The sequence below is a fragment of the Eptesicus fuscus genome, chromosome 20, assembly GCF_027574615.1.
Source record: "Eptesicus fuscus isolate TK198812 chromosome 20, DD_ASM_mEF_20220401, whole genome shotgun sequence".
In the NCBI taxonomy this organism is placed as follows: Eukaryota; Metazoa; Chordata; class Mammalia; order Chiroptera; family Vespertilionidae; genus Eptesicus; species Eptesicus fuscus.
The window spans coordinates 37,103,207-37,123,663 of record NC_072492.1 but is presented as its reverse complement, the minus strand read 5'-3'; the positions used below and the strand labels follow the sequence as shown (position 1 = coordinate 37,123,663).

Sequence of the window (20,457 nt, the reverse complement as noted above, 5' to 3'; positions counted from 1 at the left end):
ACGAGGTAGAGATTACAGTTCTCGCTTTAAAGGAAGGCTAAGTAACTTGCTAACGGCTTAAGAAGAGGCAAGAGCCAGACAAGAACCGGGCGGGTGCCCAGGGGGCTGCGCCCTATCTCCGCTGCCCTGAGGGAATGTTTGTGCGGAGAGGGGGAGCAGTAAAACAGGGCAGTTCTTACACTTTTTGGAGACGCTCATGGCCATGGTACCCACCTATCTGAGTGTGTTGCAAGCAATAGCCATTCCCCCCCCCCCCTCCCAAAATATGCACCAAATTTCGGGAACTCTGGAACTTCAAGCACCCTGGCGATGGGACCCCATTCGATACCCTCCCTTGCAGCCCTGGGTCTGGAGCACAGGACGGTAGCTGCGGGGTGGGCTGAGCTCAGGCAGGAGGCGGGCGGAGCGGGGCGCGAGGGGGCGGTGCCGGGAGGACCATCGGGTGGGGCGCCGCCGGCAGGGGGCGCTGGCGGAGGCTCCGGGCGGAGACAATCGCGCTGAGCGGCCGCCGCAGCCAGAGCGGGAGCCCGAGCCGCGCCGAGCTGGGGCTGAGCGGGGCCGGCCGAGCGGGGCCGGGCGGGAGCCATGGGCCGCTAGGGCCGGGCCGAGCCCCGCGATGCCGCCGCCCAGTGGCCCCGGCGTCCTCACGCGGCTACTACCGCTGCTGGGGCTGCTGCTCGGCGGCGCCTCCCGGGCTCCCGGCAAGTCGCCGCCGGAGCCCCCCAGCCCGCAGGGTGAGTCTCGGCCAGGAGGGGCAGCGATCGCCAGCCTGCGCCCCCCACCCCCTGGGGCCCCGCCCGCCAGCCCCCTCTGGGCGGCGCTCGTGAATTGGGGGCTACTCTGTTCCCCGGGTTTGGGTGGGGTAGATAGGCGACCTGGGTTCGGAGCTTACGGGGGAGAGGGGGACCTCCAGGGCGGGGGTCTCGGGGAGACACAATGGGGAGGGCGGGGGTCCCCAGGCTCTGCGCCGCCGCCCACCTCCCGCCTTGTTTTTCTCCCTCCTGGTCCGCGAGGCGCTGCTGCCTGAGCCATTGTCTGCCGAAGACACCCGCCCAGGGGCGGGCTGGGGCGGGCGCCGGCTCCGCAGCCCCCTGCGGCTTCCTCGCTCCAGACCCCGGCTGGGTGGGGGCTCAGGCTTCGGCTGCCACCCTGGGCCTAGACGGGGGCTGGGCGCCCAGAGCCAGGTTTGACGGGGGTGAGGGGAGGGGAAAAGGGGTGAGGCTGCTGGTGGATTGACTGTTCGAATGGGGTTCTTCGCCTTGGAGCCTGACAGCCCCCAGCCGGCCCCCCAGGTTTAGATTTTTGGGGTGCACCCAAGAAACGCTGCTTAGCCCATGAAAGAGAAGGGGCTGAAGTTGGGGGGGCCCTGAAAAAAGGGGGTACATTGTGATTCCTAGCTCAAAGCGCATGGCAGGGCTGTGGTGGCGGAGCCTGCTGAGCTGGCGAGCTGACTGTGGGCAGTGCCGGCTGGGAGGGCAGGTGCCTGGGTCCCGTCCAGCAGGCCTCCGGCCACTCCTGTCCCCAGTCCGCTCCCAGATCACCCCCTCCTCATCTCCCCTCCCCATCGCAGTGGAGGAGACCCCCCCAGCGCCTCTCCCGGCCCAGGTGGGTGTGTGAGGTGGGGGTGGGGTCGGCTTCTGCAGCGGGAAAGGGTGGGAGAGCTAGCCGATGACTTCCTCCCTAGCTCTCAGGGTACCCCACCCACTCCAGCCCTGCACCCCCATCTAGCCTCCTGCCCCCCCACCCCCACCCACCCAGCTACTGCTCTCCCCTCTCCTGCCTCTGGGCCCCATCCCTGTCTGAACCTGAACTGGTGCTCTCCACTCCTCACTTCCCCACCAAGGAGCTGGCAGGAAAAGCAGGGTGGGGGAGTCTCCATGAGGGAAGTGGGGTCCGGATGAAGGGAGGGGGTCGGATTTCCTCCTGGAATGAGGCAGGGCTGAAGCCAGGAGAAACGGATGCTGCATGGAATGTCAGGCATTGAGGAATGGGGAAGGTTCGCCTCTGGCCTCAGTCTTCCTGGGAGACAGAAGAGCTTTGATGGCTAGGAATGGGCCCTAGTTTCTCAGCCCTGCACCCCAGGGAGGGGCCCAGGGGATTGTCTGGAATAGAGCCAGGATCAGGGCTCTCCCAGAATGCTGTCTGGAAGCCCAGGTGAGGGGTAGGGGGAAGGAAATCTACTAGGCATCTACCCCCTTACCCCCCAGTTCGGCGCTGGTGCCTTCTTCAGGCCTTACCTACCCACCCCCGTTTTGTTCCCTGGGCTCACTCCCCTTTTCTTGAACCCAAGGCATTCCGTCAGATGACCAGAGTCCCTAATCCTGGGTTCCCTTTTCCCAGCTGCTCTATCCAGCTGCTCCTCGCCTGGGGCGGGGGGGGGGGGGGAGGGAATAGCCAGGCCCTCTAGCTTCTCAGAATTCCTGCTCGGAGCTGGAGGGGAGGCTGCCAGTTCCCAGGGGAACCAGAAAGGAAAGGGTTGAGCGTGTGCACCCACCCCTGCAGAATTGGGCTTTGGCCCGGGAGAAGACAGGGTGGTGGGTTCAGAACAGCTGGATGGGATGCCAGGGGCAGGCGCGGCCCTGGCCCTGGGTGGGAAGCCTGAGATAGGACACCTGTCACTGTTGAGTATTAAGCTCCACCCATGAGGCCCCCTGACCTTCCGTGCCCTGTGGCCCTCAGCCTCCACGTCTCCTAGCTCTTCCCTTTGGGCCTGGACTCCCCTAGTTTTGTGTCCAGCACCCAGCCCACTCCCACCTGCCTCCTGGGGCTCAGACTTGGGTCTCTGTACCTTTCCCAGCATGACCCCTCCTTTCATTATTAGCAGCAAGGTAGGGGTGAGGCAAGCTCTTGAGGAAGGGGCCGCACTGAGTGAGAAGGGGTCGATGGTGCTCTGGATCAGAGAGGCTGCCTGGAAAATCCGGGACAGAAAATCCAGGCCTGGTTCCTCCCTCCCCCCCCCCTCCCCCCCCCCCCCCCCCATCACCCCATCTGAGATCAGGACACCTGCAGGGCCATGCCAGCCAGACCATCCGTGGGCTACGGGCAGAGTTGGCTGGAAAGCGGAGGACTTGGGCTTCTCTTCCCGGCCCCCTCCATACCAGTTTCCCTTGGGCCTGGGTCTCTTCTCCCCTCCCCCCAGTCTCTTTCCCTTGCCAGGGCCCCAGCTCCCTGCCCATCTTCTGGGAGGAACGAAGGAGTTACCCTGGTGACTGACTGTAGCTGACCAGCTGGGAGGGGGCCAGCAGTGCACTGAGGAGGAGGGGTCAGGAGGTACTTGTCTGGGTTTCGGTTGGAGTGAGTCCCTAAGTCTGAAGAGAAACAGGTTTGTGCAGAGGGTTCTAGGAGGTGGGTGAATGATGGGAATGACCAGTTCCCTAGAGTCCCCTTCTCAGTTTCTTCCTAAGAACCCCAACTCTGACCCAGCACCCCATCCTCTCTTCCAAATGGCTGAGTCCTGACCTCCCTCCTCTCCGCTTGTAGCCTCTGGTTCCCCACTTACTCATTCTTTCTCAGCCCTCCCTTCCCTCTCCTCTCCCTGACACCAGCCCCATAGGGTCCGGGCGGTTAAGAATTTAGGTCTAGAAGCCAATACCCAGGTTTGGACCTCCCACGTAACTGTAGTACAAATATATAAATTCTTTGAGCCTCAGTTTCTTTATCTGCAAAATGGGCTAAGAGCATGTCTTATCAAGTCTAATGCATCATTGACTGGGAGATGCACCATTATTTCATGTGCCAGTAAGAAAGGAAGCCGAAACCAGTTTGGCTCAGTGGATAGAGTGTCGGCCTGCGGACTCAGGGGTCCCAGGTTCGATTCCGGTCAAGGGCATGTACCTTGGTTGCGGGCACATCCCCAGTAGGGGGTGTGCAAGAGGCAGCTGATTGATGTTTCTGACTCTCTATCCCTCTCTCTTCCTCTCTGTAAAAAATCAATAAAATATATATTAAAAAAATTTGGTCTATATGGAGCAACAAAAATTAAAAAAAAAAGAAAGGGAAAAAATGCTGCCAATTATAATTATGACAAAATCAACCATAGGCACAGTCTGAATTCAGAAGTTTTAAAATGTGGATAAGTGCGTGTGTTAGACTAGACTTGATGAAATAGTGCCAACTACCTCACAGGCTGGTGTGAAGTGTGAGGGCTCTGTAAATGCTAGCTTTTATAATGTCTCATCTAGCCTTGGCCCCAAAGCTGCTCCCAACCCAAAGCCCCCTCCTCTGATCTTGAGGCTCCCCCAGTTCTCTCTTCCTGCCTTCCTCCTCCTTACTCTCCTCACCTCATCTCGTCCGCAGAGATCCTGATCAAGGTTCAGGTGTATGTGAGCGGGGAGCTGGTGCCTTTGGCCCAGGCCTCAGTGGATGTGTTCGGGAACCGTATGCTGCTGGCTGCTGGCACCACGGACTCCGAGGGTGTGGCCACACTGCCCCTCAGTTACCGCTTGGGCACCTGGGTGCTGGTCACTGCTGCCCGCCCTGGCTTCCTCACCAACTCCGTGCCCTGGCGCGTTGACAAGCTGCCCTGTGAGTGCAGGGGCAGGTGGAGGGGGGACAGCAGCTGACCCCATCAGCCCCTTCCCAAAATAGTCCTTGGGGGCGGAGGGGGTAGGCTTTCCAGCAGCTGCTGCCTGGCCTGGGGGATGCAGAGGGGGCTGAGGGAGGATGAAGTCACTGGGGTTCGGATGGAGGGAGTTCCCTGCCTGGGTGTGGGCAGGGGCTCTCTCTGGAGCTAACAGGCCACCCTCCTGCAGTGTATGCGTCCGTCAGCCTCTACCTGCTCCCCGAGCGGCCGGCCACCCTCATCCTCTATGAGGACCTGGTGCACATCCTGTTGGGTTCTCCTGGTAAGGCTCCCTCCTCCCACCCCCGGCGCCTCTTCCTGCCCGCTGCCCTGCGTGCAGAGAGCTCTGCTATTCCATTCTAGCTGGGTGCCCCTGGGCAAGTCACTTAACCTCTGACCCTCAGTTTGTTCATCTCTAAGATGCGGCTATTGATAGTATCTGCATCTTCAAACTGAGGTAAGGACTGAATATTATCAAGCATGCAGAAAACAGCACAGAAGGTGGCCAATAAATGTTTCTTGTTGTTGGGGCTTCTCGTGGTTTCTATTCTCCCTCTACTCCTACCAATAGAATGCCCACTCCCTGCCACCTTTCTCTTCAGCGGGTCACCGAGTCCTTGTTGGGCACCTACTGGGTGCATGGCCCTGTTAGAAGACCATGAGAGGGTCATTCCAGGGCACTGAACACCGACGGAGTGCCAGGCCTGGAGCAGCCCTGCAGCGGCCCTGGTGCACCTACGAGCTTTCAGTCTCATTCGGCTAAGACTGACTGCAGCACCGAGGCTGTGCCGGGCCCTGTGTCTGGTGCTGGGGATCAGTGGTCAGGAAGAACAAACCCATTCCCTGCCTCGTGGAGTTCACAGACAAGTAGGAAAACACACAAACAGGTTACCCCTGAAATAGTGACAGAGCAGGCAGGACAGTGGAGTAGAGGGTAGCTGCATTCAATGTTGAGAACACCCTAGCCTGTGAGTGTTGCAGGATGAGAGCATTTAGTGAAGGGAGCTGTGGGACTGAATGGACTTGGGAGTTGAAGACGGAGCAAAGGCACCTTCACTGGAGAGGAAGGCGAAGGCCTGGGGGAATCTTCCAGATGCAGGGGCAGAAGGGAATGCTCTGGCCCAGCAGAAGGGAGAGGGATAGTGGTTGAGCATTGACCTAGGAACCAGGAGGTCATGGTTGGATTCCCGGTCAGGGCATATGCCCGGGTTGCGGGCTGGATCCCTGGTGTGGAGCGTGCAGGAGGCAGCCGTCAATGGTTCTCTCTCATCATTGATGTTTCTCTCTCTTCCTCTTTAAAAAAGGAAGGGGATGCTCTGGTCTGGCTCTGCAGAAGGGGCACCTAGTGCAGGCGGGTTGATGAAGCCTGGCAGAGGGGAGACTCCGTCTAGCTAGTACTAGGGAGCCACACTGGGTTTTGGAGTGAGAGAAGCCCCTCCCCAATTTATATCCTTATCCCCCAAATTACTCATTTGTTCATCATCATTTCTCTGATCCTGAATCAGAGGATTCTAAAATTTCTTTGGAGGTTTCTTTTTAAAAATGTATTTCTTTTATTGACTTCAGAGAGGAAGGAAGAGGGGAAAGAGAGATAGAAACATCAATGATGAGGAAGAATCTTTGATCGGCTACCTCCTACACGCCCCACACTGGGGATCAAGCCTGCAACCAGGGCATATGCCCTGACTGGGAATCAAACCATGACCTCCTGGTTCATAGGGTCAACATTCAACCACGGAGCCACGCTGGCCGGGCTGGAAGTTTCTAAAATGCCAAAGGAGCCCAGCCGGTGTGGCTCAGTGGTTGAGTGTCTACCCAGGAACCAAGAGGTCACGGTTCGATTCCTGGTCAGGGCACATGCCCTAGTTTTGGGGCTCAATCTCCAGCAGGGGGCATGCAGGAGACAGCTGATCAATGTTGATATTTCTCATGGAAGTTTCTCTCTCATCGATGTTTCTATCCCTCTCCCTCTCTCTAAAAATCAATAAAAACGTTTAAAAAATCAAAATAAAATGCCAAAGGAACCCTTTATTGCTTCCTAGCTTAAAGCCTCCCACAGCTCCCTCTGCTTCAGTATAAAGCCTAGACTTTCACATCCTGACCACGCCCACTGGAACCTCACCTGCCCCTGCCTCCCCTCTCCTTCCCCCCCCTCCAGTCACCTGGAGGCCCCTGACCAACCTGCTGCTTAGAGCCAGGGGCCTTTCTCCTGGCAGTCCTGGAAGTTCCTTTCCACTTTCATTCCTGGCTGTCTTATCCTGCAGGGTGCCACGGGGCCTTCGGAGCTGGGCGGGCCGAACTCCGCTTGCACCCTGCACCCCGTTATTGTAACAGTGAGGCAGGATAGAACAGTGGTGACAGGATGTGTCCTGGCACCAGGCTCCCTGGGCTTCAGTCAGGCTCCAGGATTGTGACCTGAGCACGTTACTGACCTTCTCCTGCCTCCATTTCTGCCCTATAAAATAGGGTCGATGATAAAGGTACCTACGTCAGGGGCTGTTGTGCTAATGACAGGGGTCTTAATATAGATATTAACCTGCTTAGAACAGTACCCAGCATATCAAAGCTTAATAAAAGTTACTATTACCTTATTGTATCAGAATTCTGTTTCACGTCCTCTCCACCCCAGAGAGGCGGACAACACACAGAGCCTCAGCTGTCTAATGCAGTAGCTACTAGCCACACGTAGCTATTTAAATTTAAATGAATTAAAAATTCATTAAACTTTTTAAAATGAAAAGTAAATCCAGTTCCTGAGTCACACTACACTGGCCTCATTTCAAGTGCTTAGTAGCCATGTGTGTCTGTGGGCGCTGTAATGGGCACCACAGATGTAGCACATTCCCATCTACCACAGCAGAAATGGGCACCCTAACACCCGCACCACACTGGACTGTGAACTTGACGGCCGGGAACTGTGACTTGTATCTCATTCATTCTTGTATCCCCAGCACTTAACACAGTGCCTGCCACACTGTAGACAGTAATTGTTTGAGGACCTGAACCTCATCACTTTATAGGCTAACTAGAGGCCTGATGCACGAAATTTGTGCAAGGAGCTTGGCCCTCGCAGCCCCAGCTTCGTTCGGAAGGACATCCAGAAGGACGTCCAGAAGGTTGTTTGGCTGTCCAGTCTAATTAGCATATTGTGCTTTTATTATTATAGACTAGAGGCCCGGTGCATGAAAAATCCATGCACTGGAGAGGGGGTCCTTCAGCCCAGCCTGCCCCCTCTCACAGTCCAGGAGCCCTCAGGGGTGGGAGGTGACCCAGCAATCAGGGGAAGGCTGGCAGCACAAGCCTCGGCCGGCCCTGGTTACCTGAGCCTCGGGCAGCCGCCATCCGAGGCTTGCCTGTGCCTTGGACCGGCCCTGGGCAGCTGAGGGGACTGGGGGACTCTGGAGGCAGGCGTGTGGAGTGGTCGGACCCGCCTGGGGGTGGGCCCGGCCGTACTGTGCGCCTGCTGCCCCAGTTGGGCTGAGGGGACTGGGTGCCGCCATCTTTGAGGGTGTGGCAGTCAATTAGCATATTCCCTCCTTATTGGCTGTGGGCGGCGCCATCTTTGTGAGGGTGTGACGGTCAATCAGCGTATTCCCTCTTTATTATATAGAATAAGGAAACTGCTTCAGAGAGCAAGTAACTTGCTCCGGGTCATACAGCCAGGACTAGGGCTCTGGTCCACATTCCTTCCAAATTAACATTCTACCACCACCCAGTTTTCTCCCAAGTCACCACCCTCCCTGGCCTCCCGAGTGGCCTGACCCGCTGGCTCCCCGTCTCCTTAGATACTTGCTTTCTGCTCTGGTCTCTGGGCAGCCTTGTCCCTGGCCAGGCCACTGCAGCCCCCCCTCTCTCCATCAGGTGCCCGCTCCCAGCCCTGGGTGCAGTTCCAAAGGCGGGCTGCCCGCCTGCCTGTCAGCTCCACCTACAGCCAGCTCTGGGCCTCGCTCACACCTGCCAGCACCCAGCAGGAAATGCGGGCCTTCCCTGCCTTCCTGGGCACCGAGGCCTCCAGCTCAGGTATGCTGGGTGCCAGGCATGGAAGGGATGTCCCCCACCTTGAGGGTTTATCCCTCAGCTCCGTGTCCCCTTCCCCTAGGCAATGGCTCCTGGCTGGAGCTGATGCCCCTGGCTGCCGTGAGCGTGCACCTGCTGACGGGCAATGGAACAGAAGTACCACTCTCGGGCCCCATTCACCTGTCTCTGCCTGTGCCCTCAGAGCCTCGTGCCCTGGCTGTGGGCACCAGCATTCCAGCCTGGAGGTTTGACCCCAAGAGTGGTGAGTGCCTCAGGGAGTTGCCGGGGCTGGAGTTTGGGGATAGAGACTTAGATGGGAGGACACTGACTCTGATGCAACCCCTGCCTCTCCCAGGGCTGTGGGTACGTAATGGCACTGGCGTGATCCGGAAGGAAGGCCGGCAGCTCTACTGGACCTTCGTCTCCCCCCAGCTGGGGTACTGGGCGGCTGCCGTGGCCTCCCCCACGACTGGTGAGAGTGTGGTAGCGGGGACAGGGGGCAGCGGGGGGAGGGGAGGCTGGGAGAGTGGATTCCTTCTGAAAGGCAGGAACGCTAAGCCCTTGCCTGGCACAGGGCTGGTCACCATCACAACAGGCATCCAGGACATCGGCACCTACCACACCATCTTCCTGCTCACCATCCTGGCAGCCCTGGCCCTGCTGGTGCTCATTCTGCTGTGTCTGCTCATCTACTATTGCCGGTGAGTGATACCCAGACCCCCACCTTCTCTCCTCCCATGCGGACGGAGGCCTACCCTGTGCCTGGCCTCGTGTGGGGTGCTCAGGCCTCCAAAATGCCTAAGAGCACAGCCTGATCTCCAAGGCGCTGACTGGAAAGCAGGGCATATGCTCATGCAAGGACTGAGAGGCTGGTGGCTTGAGAGAAGTGGGAGAGGAGGCAGGACCTGCAGGGCAGGCCCCACCGGAGACACCCAGCCCGGCTCTCACCTCCATGGGACCCCGGGCTCGGACATCCTCCCCGGTTCTCATGCATCTCCTACTGCGCAGGCATGCAGTTTACCCGAAAGGGACCCAAATGGGCCCGGCTGCTAGCTGGACCTCCCACAGACATACCAGCTCTTTCCACAAACCACCCCCAGGAGTTTTTGTTTGTTTGGATGTTTTAGCCCCAGGCATTGTCCCGATCCTTCCAGCTATTCCAATCCCTCATCTTGCAGCTGTGGGTTAGGGAGCTGCTCTGGCATGGCCTTTCCTGAGGACCCTGTCTGCCTTCTCCTCTCCAGGAGGCGCTGCCTAAAGCCCAGGCAACAGCACCGCAAGCTGCAGCTGTCTGGGCCCTCTGAGGGCAACAAACGAGACCAGGCCACCTCGATGTCCCAGCTCCATCTCATCTGTGGGGGGCCCCTGGAGCCCACCCCGTCGGGGGACCCCGAGGCGCCTCCTCCAGGCCCCCTCCACTCCGCCTTCTCCAGCTCCCGCGACTTGGCCAGCTCCCGGGATGACTTCTTCCGCGCCAAGCCACGCTCGGTCTGTCGTCCGGCCGCCGAGCCTGCAGGTGCCCGCGGGGGCGAGGGCGCTGGGCAGAAGGGCGCCCGCTCCGTCGAGGGTCCTGGCGGGCTGGAGCCGGGCCTGGAGGAGTACCGGCGGGGGCCCTCCGGGGCCGCGGCCTTCCTGCCAGAGCCGCCCTCTCCGCCGCCGCCCTTCGAGCACTACCTGGGCCACAAGGGGGCGGCCGAGAGCAAGGCCCCCGACTTCCTGCTGTCGCAGTCCGTGGACCAGCTGGCGCGGCCGCCGTCGCTCAGCCAGGCGGGGCAGCTCATCTTCTGCGGCTCCATCGACCACCTCAAGGACAGTGTCTACCGCAACGTCATGCCCACCCTGGTGATCCCCGCGCATTACGTGCGCCTGGGCGGCGAGGCGGGAGCCGCGGGGGCGGGCGACGAGCCCATCCCACCCGAGGGCACGGCCCCCGGCCCAGCACGCCCTTTCCCCCAGCCCGACTCCCAGCGGCCGCTGATGCAGGGTCACTCGGGCGCGGGAGGCGAGGGCAGCGGGGGTGGCGGCGGCGAGGGCTGGGGGGGCGGGCGCTCGGCGCCGGTCAGCGGCTCGGTCACCATCCCGGTGCTGTTCAACGAGTCCACCATGGCGCAGCTCAACGGGGAGCTGCAGGCGCTGACCGAGAAGAAGCTGCTCGAACTGGGCGTGAAGCCGCACCCACGCGCCTGGTTTGTGTCCCTCGACGGGCGCTCCAATTCGCAGGTGCGTCACTCCTACATCGACCTGCAGGCGGGCGGCGGCCGGAGCACGGATGCCAGCCTGGACTCGGGCGTCGACGTGCACGAGGCGCGGCCTGCGCGCCGGCGGCCCCTGCGCGAGGAGCGGGAGCGCGCCCCGACCGCCGCCCCGCCGCCGCCGCCCCCGCCCGCGCCCCCGCGCCTGGCGCTCAGCGAGGACACGGAGCCCAGCAGCAGCGAGAGCCGCACGGGCCTCTGCTCTCCGGAGGACAACTCGCTGACCCCGCTGCTGGACGAGGTGGCGGCTCCCGAGGGCCGGGCGGCCACGGTACCCCGGGGTCGGGGCCGCAGCCGCGGGGACAGTTCCCGCAGCAGCGCCAGCGAGCTGCGGCGCGACTCGCTCACCAGCCCGGAGGACGAGCTGGGGGCGGAGGCGGGCGACGAGGCGGGCGACAAGAAGAGCCCTTGGCAGCGGCGGGAGGAGCGGCCGCTGATGGTGTTCAACGTCAAGTAGCGCCTCCTCCGGATCTGGCACCGCCTGCGGGCTTGGCTCCGCCCCGCCCGCCAGGGCCTGTCCCCAGGGTGCGCGCCCCAGAGAGTTGCGGGGGCACTCGCTCTTAGCGCTGGGCTGGGAAAGGTGCCCAGAGGCCTGCAGAGCTGTTCTGTGGTATGTGCTGGGTAATGGCTTGGGAGGGACCCCATGTCTGTCTCCACGAAGGCGGTGGGAGGGGTCCAGACCCCCATTGGGAGGTGCCGGGGAGGAGGGAGGGGTGGGGGGCAAGCAGTGCCTGTATAAACGTGGCTGTACATAGAAAGTTCTATTGTGAGAAAGCAGGAGGGGCAGCCAGGCCTTAGCTGCTAGTACGAGGGCTGGGAAGGGAGGGGGAGTTCTCTGTGGACCCCTGGGAAGGGAGGGTTGCTGCTTGCTGACGAGCCCGCCTCTGGGCTACCAAGTCACAGGGCTAGAGGCTGGGGGGCTCTGGGGACCGGGATAATGGGATAGGACCGCTGTGGGCAGCAGCAAATATAAAACTGGTGAGATTAACTGTGTGTGTGTCTGTGGGGTTGGGGGAATGTGGGTGCTGGATGGGGACCCTTGGGGATCTCTGGGGAGGGCAGGCAGGGTGGCCAAATCAGACACTATTAAGAAAGTGTACAAACTTTATTGGAGCACATACACACACACACACAAACACACATATACACACACCTGTGGATAGGGAAGAGCACCTGGCCACAGGGTCCGTAGAAACTGGGAGAGGGAATGGCAGCTTGTAACGCGGCTTTTGCCACAGCTCCCCATGTGACAGGGAAGGCCTTAGATGGAGACCCCCACCTCAATGATGGGGGACTCCGAATGGAGAGTCCAGGAGAATTTGGAGGGGGAGAGGTGATAAGGAGGCCTGAGCAGCGGGTACCCTCTGGACAGGGTCCCGGGGGCTATGGAGTGTCTTTGGTGCCCAGTCTCTCCTCACAGCAGCTGTCTTGGGACTGGATCCCTCAGGTGAGTGTCCCAGCGCAGGGTCTCCCTGCGGAGACACTTGGAGCCCTTGGCCCCACAGCGGAAGCCAGCAGGACAGCAGTGACGCTGATCGGCACAACAGATGCCCTGGATGGTCAGAGGAGGGTACGAGGGTTAGAGCAGGACCTGGCCAGGCCCAGACCAGACCCAGGGCAGGGAGTGGCACTGACCTGGCGATAGGGACAGCAGGCCCAGCTCCCGCGGCTATCTCGGCAGCACGTCTGGTTATCATGGCAGAAGTGCCCCTCTCCACACTCCACGTTCCCCACCCCCACATGAAGGCCAAGGGGCAGGTGGGCAGCATCCGCCTCCTTCTCACAGGTTCGGGCCTTCACATTGCAGGTGTACCCATTGGGGCAGCAATGCTGGTGATCCTCACAGCACACAGCCTGGGGGGACAGAGTGGCCTTACGCGGTCTCCTTCACCCCCGGGCCTCGGCTCCCCTCTCCCGGGGCAGGCAGGTGGACACTCACGTGGGGCAGCTGGCAGCAGGCCCAGCTCTTACTCAGGCTTGGGCAGCAGGTCTGCCCCACTGGGCAGCTGGTGTGCTGGTCACAGTCCGTGTCTTGGGGTCGGGACAAGGAAGCCCGGGAGGCAGGCACCTTCCCCAGTCCCGCCACGATCTGGTTCCCCCTCTGACACTGACCCCCAGCCAAGCACGTGTAGCCCTGTGGACAACAGTGCTGGTGGTCCGAGCAGCAGACAGCCTGGCGAGGGGAGAAAGGGGCAGAGAGCGTGATCTGGGAAGCTCCGTGCTGTGTGGGATGGAACACTGAGCCCCTCTCCCATTCGGCCTCTGCTGCTCGGTTCTTCCCGCTGGGGATGAAATATAAGAGCGGGTGTGCCACCCTGAGCCAGGCAGAGAGCAGAAGGGCAAGGTAACAGGAGTCTGGCCACCTGCCCAGGTCCAGACAATGCCCCCCCGCCCCCCCGCCAATGCTACCCCAGTACCCATGCACCTCTGGGGCAGGACAGCAGCCCCACTCTCCAGACGTGAGTCGGCAGCAGGTGGTGGAGGAGGGGCAGCTGGTGACATTATCGCAGGGGACATCCCTCTCCATGGCTCGGGGGTCTGGCGGGCTGAGGCGGGCTGGGGCCTGCTCCATCCAGGGCAGCTGGCGGCCTTCCTGTTCACAGGTGCCCTTCCCTGTGTCACACTTAAACCCGGCGGGGCAGCAGTGCACGTGGTCTTCACAGCACACGCCCTAGGATGGATAGAGACGGGGCCGTAGGCACAGGGGCCTAGCTTGCCGCCCGCCTCTGCTCAGCCCAGCCCACCCACCGCTCCCGGGTACCTGGACAAAAGGGCAGCAGCCCCAGGCTCCTGTCGGTAGGCGGCAGCAGGTGTAGTCATCTGGGCAGCTCGCCTCCATGTCACACTTCACCTCCTGCACTGGGAGTGGGGCAAGGAGGGTAAGTCAGCAGTGGCACTGGGGACCGTCCGGAGGTCACACCCCTGGTGGGCTCCACAGCTGGAACCAGATGTTGAGGACGGAAGGCCACCCCTGGCAGGGATCCTAAGGCGAAGCCCAATGCGGAGAAAGGGGGGCTGTGCCTGCCCTGGCCCCTCCATGCGGCCCCCATGTCTGCTCCTGGGACAGCCTGGTGCAGCGCTCCTCCTGGTGCAGGTGGAGGAGTCTGGGGCCTGCTTCTGGTACCTGTGCGTGCTGGCAGCTTGGTGAGGAGGGCCGTCGTGTTCTCCTTGGAGAGACACTTATTCTGGACCAGGTCACACACGGTGTCCTGGGGGCAGCAGTGCATGTGGTCGGAGCAGCAGGTGGCCTGGGTGGAGGCAAGGGTGGGTCTTACTTGAGCACAAGGAAGTCAGGCTGACAGCTGGCACTGCCCCGATCCCCCACTAGGGGGTAGCATGTGTCCTGAGCGGCCAGGCTCCCGGCAACCTGTCAGCCAACCTCAGACCCCTGGGATCCCATAGGGGCTGTGGGCCCATAGCCCCTCCCTCACTCACGTTAGGAATTGGGCAGCAGCCATACTTCCCACTGGGCAGCTCACAGCAGGTAGAGCCGTCAGGGCACTGGGACTGTCCATCTGGGCACATGACCCCTGGGAGGGGAGAAAGGTGTGAGGGGCCGCCAGGGGAGGGGAACTGTTCCTTAGCTAGAAGCCAGGCAAGGCCTCTCCTTCCTCCCAACCCCCAACCCGAAGTGCACCCATCTCTTCACCGGCTCGGTTAGTCCTGTGTGCGGGGGTCTTCTTGGCCAGGGGGAGGGTGCCCGTGGCGGCGAGGCAGCGGGTGTGAGCCAGGTCACAGGTGGTACCACGGGGGCAGCAGTGCACCTTGTCCTCGCAGCACGTAGCCTGAGAGGAGATGGTCCTGACTCTGTCTCTGCCCCCTCCAGCCCCTCGCTTTGCTCCTGCTGCCCGCCTCCCACCCTTGTCTTCCCACACCTGTACCTGGGGTATGGGGCAGCACCCCCAGGAGCCATCAAGCATGATGCAGCACGTGGAGGAGTTGGGGCACTCGAACTGGCTACCGGGGCACTGGACAGCACCCAAGGGGTTGGTGTCTGTGGAGAGGATGACCCAGGATTCCACCAGCCCAGTCAGTGAAGGTCACTGCCTCCATCCCTCAAGGAGCTGCAGGCAGCAGGGCCTACACTCCCAGCTACAGGGGTTTTGGGGGGGCTGGCACGAGGGCTCGGGCACTTCTTTAGAAATCATAAAAGATATGTTTTTACTGATTTTAGAGAGAAGGGTGAGAGAGAAACATCAATCAGTTACCTCCCGTACACGCCCTGACTGGGGATCAAACCAACAACTTAGGTATGTGCCCTGACCGGGAATCAAACCTGCAATCTGGGTGTACTACGGGACGATGATCCAACCAACTGAGCCACCCGGCCAGGATCCCAGGCACTCTTAAACCACTCTCCCACAAGCCAGGCCTGGCTTCAGAAATATGGCACAGGACAGGGACATCCATTGACTGGGTTGGCATTAAACCAGCCCAGTTTGGCCTCTCCCCACCCCTGCAATGCCTGGCTCTAGGCCTGTGGTCTCGAGTTCCCTCCTTCCCCTCCTAGCCCCAGTGCCGCCCCTCTATCCAGAGCAGGGGGTGTGCTTAGTACAGATGCCCCATGAACGAGGACATGAGAGCAGAAATCAGGGTCACCCAGCCAGCGGGGCTCCTGGGGGCTCCAGCTCTGCATGCTGCCCCTCTGCCTGCCCTCCACCCCCACCCCCACCGCACCTGATCTTCGGAAGCAGGACTGCCCATCCGCACTGCAGTGGAAGCCCCTGGGGCAGCAGTGGCGGCCATCCGCGCATGACACGGCCTGTGGGACACAGAGACGCCTGCGTTGACGAGGCCCTTCTACCCGGGGTGGAAGAGTGTAGGGAACATGTAAACACAGAACTGAGCCCCTCCATCGAGCTGGGGGCACCCTCACCTCTGGGAAGGGGCAGCAGCTGGAGGTCCCCAAGACAGTGAGGAGGCAGGAGTAGCCAGGAGAGCAATGGGCATCAATCTGGCAGGGTCTGCCCAGACGCCTGCTCAGGGCTGTGGGCCATTTGTCCTGGGAAGAGAGGAGAGGATAAACCAAAGGACCCGAGTTCGGCCCGGTCCTCTGGCCCACCCAACATGACCTTTTGGACAATCCCGGCTGCCAGCGCTTGCCTGGGCTGAGACCCTCACCAGGGGATTGCAGCAGCTGTAGCTGGCTCCTCCTGGGTCCAAGCAGCAGGCCACAGGGCAGAGCTGACCATCTGGACACTGCGTTCCAGCCACCAGCCCTGACACGACGGCCACCAAGCTCACCAGAGTCCACATGATCCACATGATCCACCTGCAAAAATACCAAGAGGCATTTGGCAACTAGCTTAAGTCCACGCCACCCTTGATTCTGGAGCCAGTCTCCCCCCAGGCCCAGGCCTGGGTCTACCGAGCCTCCTCCACAACTCCTTATCCGGGAGGAAGCAAGAGGTGGGGCCTGAGGTCCCACTTCCTACATGTGTCCTGTGTGTGTGTGTGTGTGTGTGTGTGTGTGTGTCACACATGCCGGAGTGCGTGCTCACCCATGAACGTAAATGCTGACATGAGGATGTGTGAATCTGTGTCTCCCACATGGGGCCTATCGTGGGTGCATGTGTAGAAATGTGGTCATGTGAGAGTCAGGAAGATTTGTGGGTTTTGTGGGTCTGACCTGTGGGCCTGGGCTGCCTCTGGGGTGTGGGGGAGGCGTCAGCAGCCATGGGAAGGCACACTGGTGCAAGGACTGAGCCCCCTCTGAAGAGAAGCCGGGGTTTCACTTCCCCAGCTCGCCCCTCTGAACACCTCCTTGCCCGACACTGTGCTCACACCTGCACCCTGCCCAGGCCTGTTGGTGAGGGGCTGTCACATGACAACATGGGAAACCACGGGGCTGAGAAACGAGAAAAGGGAAGTGGAATCTGGGCTGCCCTCCCCAGAGGCCAGTCACGGCCTGCTCACGGACCATCCCCTCCTCACCAAGGGGAAGGGACACGCAGGCTGGGTCAGCCTTTGAGACACTGTGTTCAAAGGGCCCTCCACACCACCAGGACCTTCCAGACTCTCCAAACACACCCTCCCCACCCTTGCCAATATCCTGGAGCCGAAACGCAGCTGCACATGAAGAGAGACCACGAGAACCCGCTCTGGAGTCGGCAGAAGGAACCAGCTTCGGTCCAGGGATGGGGCACAGCCTCTCATGTCCTAAACAACTTTCCCCCAAGCTCAGCCAGCCCCACTAGTTCAAGGCCGGGCCCAGAGGTTACCCTGCCTCGAGGGGCAAAGACAGTGTTTGTTGAGCCTCTTGGGAGCCAGTTTAAGCAATCTACATTTTCTTTCTCCTTTGTAACCACCATCCAACGTAGTAATTGTCACCTTTACTTTCAAAGGAGGAAACTGAGACTCAGAGATGCTAAGTCACATGCCCATGTCATATATCAAGACCTAGAGGTGACAGGCTTTGATGGCTCCAGAGCATATGGGGCCTGGGTTCGTTTCTCGTGGCACCATGCACAGTGCCTGGGGATGAAGCACAAACCCCAGGAGGGTAGAGGCCTAGGGTCCAAGCAGAGGGAGGGGACGGAAGCATCTCCTGAGCAGGTGGACCAGGCAGGGCAGAAACAGGGAGAGCAGAAGCTGCCAGGATATCGCACTGGTCCTGGTCCTAGAATTGCCACCACTGATTATGAGAGCCTCCAAAGCTGCCCCCTCCACAGCTCCTGGCCAGGTAAGGGTGAAGACCACAGCCCCTTGCAGTCTCTCCTCCACACCCATAGCTCCCAGGCAAGGGATCTACAGCTCGCCCCGCCCACTTCTTGGCTTAGGCGTGCCTGCACAGATGTCAAAGTATTCAGGTCCCTAATGATTTATTTTCCTTCCTGGGTATCCTGAGGTTAGGAATTATAGTGTATGTGTCTACTGAATACACATGCAAGCACACACACTCAGGACCAGAGATGGGGGAGGTGGGAGCCCGATTCCTCGCAGGTGGGTTTTGAGTGGCGGCCTCTCTCACCCCACCCCATCCACACTGCCAAAACAGAGAGGGAGAACCGGAGCCTCTTCAAGCCCCATCTCTGTCATCTTCCACTAGGTGGCACCCCCCAACTCTGAGTGTCAGGAGCACGAGATTCCCAACATTCGAACCAACCCAACAGCGAGGCGCGTGAGCAAGGAAAAAAGTGGCTGAGAGAGGCGGAAGTTAGCTTGTCCCACCCCACAAGAAAGGAAGTAAGAGAGAGCCAGACGTAACCACTCCCAAGTCCTTGGAGGAGGCCAGGGTCTCAAGACTCACTGCCAGTCCTCTGCGCTCCGGCACTAGGGAGGGCGCCTCCCCCGTTCCCAGCCGTAGGAGACTGTCTACCTTCCTATCTGCCGCCACCGCAACCAGACGGGGGAGGCGGAGCCGGCTCCAACACGGAGGGGTCCCTGCTTTGGGGGAAGGGGCTGCAGCTCGCGGGAATGCTAGAAGGTAGAGAAAGAGCGTCCCTGCTAATGGGGGTCACTGCCATTCTGCTTAGATTGCCACCCTTCCAAAAACTCCCTCCAGTGCACCGCAACCCCCCAAAGACCATACTCTCGGCCATACACAGTATCCTTACACCTTCTCTTGCCTCCCGAAATACACTCAAGCCCCCACGTCCCTGCGGCCGGGGCCTTGGGAAAGAGGGAGCAAGAGCTCTGCGCTGCCGACCTCCTTACCTGCGTCCGGCTCCGCGCTCGCTGGGCAGCAGCAACCCCGCTGCTCACCGACCCGGGCCTGGCAGCGCGATGGCCCGCCCACCTCGGTTTCCATTGGCCAGGTGTCCGGGCTGTCGAGCTCCCATTGGCTACTCGTCGACGTAGAGGCGGGGCCATCCTAGAATGCCGTGCTTCTTTTCTACTTCGATTCACTCCCCGCCCCCTTTCCTAGGGATCATGTGATTGGAGAATCATGTGATGGATGCCCTGGCTTGCTCTTTGCCTGGTGCGGGCGCCGGGGAGTTTGCCCGAGGTGGGGCAGCGCCGGTCTGTAGACATTGGCAGCCAAAGGAGCTGCCCCTGAGAGTGTGCGTTGAAGGGCGTTTGCGGGATGTTCGCTTCTGGATTTGGGACACCTGTCCATCCTGTTTCTATTCTATTCAACAAAGTCGGATTGAACTTCGGGCTGAAAGAGTTGTGAGGGCAAGGATCAACAGCACTCGGGCCCTTTCCTCAAGGTGCTCCCAGAGGGCATGGGGTGTCGGAGGGAGACAGACTCAGATTCTTTCTAATTTAAGGTACCTGGTCGTGTGCCAAGTGCACGATGTGTAGGGAAACAGGAGTAGGCTAGCTCTACTAGTAAGCGGGAAGAAGAGGTTTAATTCCGTCTCCGGGGCACCTTTCTGAGCTGAGTCTGGGAAGGTTCTAACGCAGGTGGGAGAAGTTGGAGAAGTGGTTGGACAGGGGTTGTTGGAAAGAGCATTAAGAAACGAGATGAAAAAAAAAAGAAATGAGATGGAAAGGGCAGCCTTGGACAAGGATTGAATGCCAAGTTCAATGTAGTGGGGCTTGAAGAGCTGCTGGGTGCCTGGTGCAAGGCCAGGCAGGGGGATGGATGCAGAGTGAGAGTGGCTTTGTAGTTTCAGGTAGCGCTGCCTTCCAGGAATTGACATGGCTGGTGAGGAGAGAAAAATGTAGGAGACTATCTACCTACCTGCAGATAATAGGCAGTTCTTGAATGAACAGGTTAGCCAACAGTAGGAACCAGACTGTTCGGTGCCAAAGGACCTAGCCCAGGCAGAGGCTGGTGATGGGGAGACTCACCAGGAGAGAGGAGAGGCCCAGAGGAAGCCTGTGCTGAGCCTTGGAGGAAGGAATGAAGAGTGCTGTAGGCTAAGCGAAGAGCTTGAGCTGAGGGTGAGACTGGGGTAGGGGACAAATCCAAGTCTGGGTAGAGAAGGAGTGGGCAGGGTGGAGGAATTGTGTGGCAGTGGTGCTCAGCCCGGGGCTAGTGAGGGACCAGACAGTGGATAAAGCTCCTGCTGAGAACTGGGACTATTCTGCACACTGGTGATATTAGGGGCAAAAATAGAATATTGGTGACTAGCTATAAGTATAAGAAATATTAATCATGCTCTTCTGTTAACCGTGATTGCCTTGTTCTGATGAAAGAAAGGACATTCTAACCTGGCTGCAAGTTGTACGCCCCTGGGACTCAGGTGTCAACCTTGGACCTGGCAGTCAACCTTGGACCTGAGTCAACCTTGGAATGCGGTCCATTCTCATTCAAGAACTGCCTATTACCTGCTCAGCCAGCATTGCTCATCATTGATGTTTCTATCTCCTTCTCCCTTCCTCTCTGAAATCAATAAAAAATATATATATATTTAAAATGGATGCAGTGAACCTCTACTTCCTTGGAGAGAGTATAGGGCCCCTGAAGACTGCAGAACCTCCCCCTATTCCTCAAGAAACACTACAGCCCTGGCTGGTTTGGCTCAATGGATAGGGCGTCAGACTGCGGACTGAAGGGTCCCAGATTCGATTCCGGCCAAGGGCACATGCTGAGTTGCATGCTCGATCTCCGGTAGGGGTCGTGCAGGAGGCAGTCAGTCAATGATTCTCTCTCATCATTGATATTGCTATCTCTCTCTCCCTCTCCCTTCCTCTCTGAAATCAATAAAATATATTTTAAAAAAAGAAACACTACAG

At 59.7% G+C, this 20,457-nt stretch overlaps 2 protein-coding genes across 4 annotated transcripts; one reads left to right on the top strand and one right to left on the bottom strand.

The window, feature by feature from the left end:
- Window positions 1-511: 511 nt before the first annotated feature.
- On the top strand, window positions 512-11,523 carry FAM171A2 (family with sequence similarity 171 member A2). Its single transcript, XM_054709779.1, has 8 exons — window positions 512-734; window positions 4,297-4,524; window positions 4,752-4,844; window positions 8,423-8,581; window positions 8,661-8,840; window positions 8,934-9,050; window positions 9,153-9,279; window positions 9,823-11,523. The coding sequence occupies exons 1-8, from the start codon at window positions 617-619 to the stop codon at window positions 11,285-11,287; spliced, it is 2,487 nt and encodes an 828-aa protein (XP_054565754.1). The 5' UTR covers window positions 512-616; the 3' UTR covers window positions 11,288-11,523.
- Window positions 11,524-11,922: 399 nt separating this feature from the next.
- Window positions 11,923-18,547, bottom strand: GRN (granulin precursor). Of its 3 annotated transcripts, none has more exons than XM_054709587.1 (13): window positions 18,487-18,547; window positions 15,934-16,102; window positions 15,707-15,832; window positions 15,508-15,592; window positions 14,712-14,824; window positions 14,480-14,615; window positions 14,266-14,360; window positions 13,955-14,078; window positions 13,592-13,689; window positions 13,256-13,501; window positions 12,770-13,003; window positions 12,466-12,684; window positions 11,923-12,382 (listed from the first exon to the last, which is right to left on the bottom strand). In XM_054709587.1, exons 2-13 carry the CDS (start codon window positions 16,093-16,095, stop codon window positions 12,245-12,247), a joined length of 1,776 nt encoding a protein of 591 aa, XP_054565562.1. In that variant the 5' UTR covers window positions 16,096-16,102; window positions 18,487-18,547; the 3' UTR covers window positions 11,923-12,244. The 3 variants fall into 3 exon arrangements, with proteins under 3 accessions (XP_054565562.1, XP_054565564.1, XP_054565563.1); XM_054709589.1 differs by having other exon boundaries at window positions 15,952-16,102; XM_054709588.1 differs by having other exon boundaries at window positions 15,934-16,093.
- Between the last annotated feature and the right edge of the window lie 1,910 nt (window positions 18,548-20,457).

Excerpts from the sequence above, each read along its gene's own strand:
- FAM171A2 (XM_054709779.1), top strand. The coding sequence starts at position 617 with ATGCCGCCGCCCAGTGGCCCCGGCGTCCTCACGCGGCTACTACCGCTG. Across the intron at positions 4,845-8,422 it reads CATCCTGTTGGGTTCTCCTG|GTGCCCGCTCCCAGCCCTGG; the intron begins GTAAGGCTCCCT and ends TCTCTCCATCAG. Across the intron at positions 8,582-8,660 it reads CACCGAGGCCTCCAGCTCAG|GCAATGGCTCCTGGCTGGAG; the intron begins GTATGCTGGGTG and ends CCCTTCCCCTAG.
- GRN (XM_054709587.1), bottom strand. The coding sequence starts at position 16,095 with ATGTGGATCATGTGGACTCTGGTGAGCTTGGTGGCCGTCGTGTCAGGG. Across the intron at positions 14,825-15,507 it reads GTCCTGCTTCCGAAGATCAG|ACACCAACCCCTTGGGTGCT; the intron begins GTGCGGTGGGGG and ends TCCTCTCCACAG. Across the intron at positions 13,004-13,255 it reads GCTGCTGTCCTGCCCCAGAG|GCTGTCTGCTGCTCGGACCA; the intron begins GTGCATGGGTAC and ends TCCCCTCGCCAG.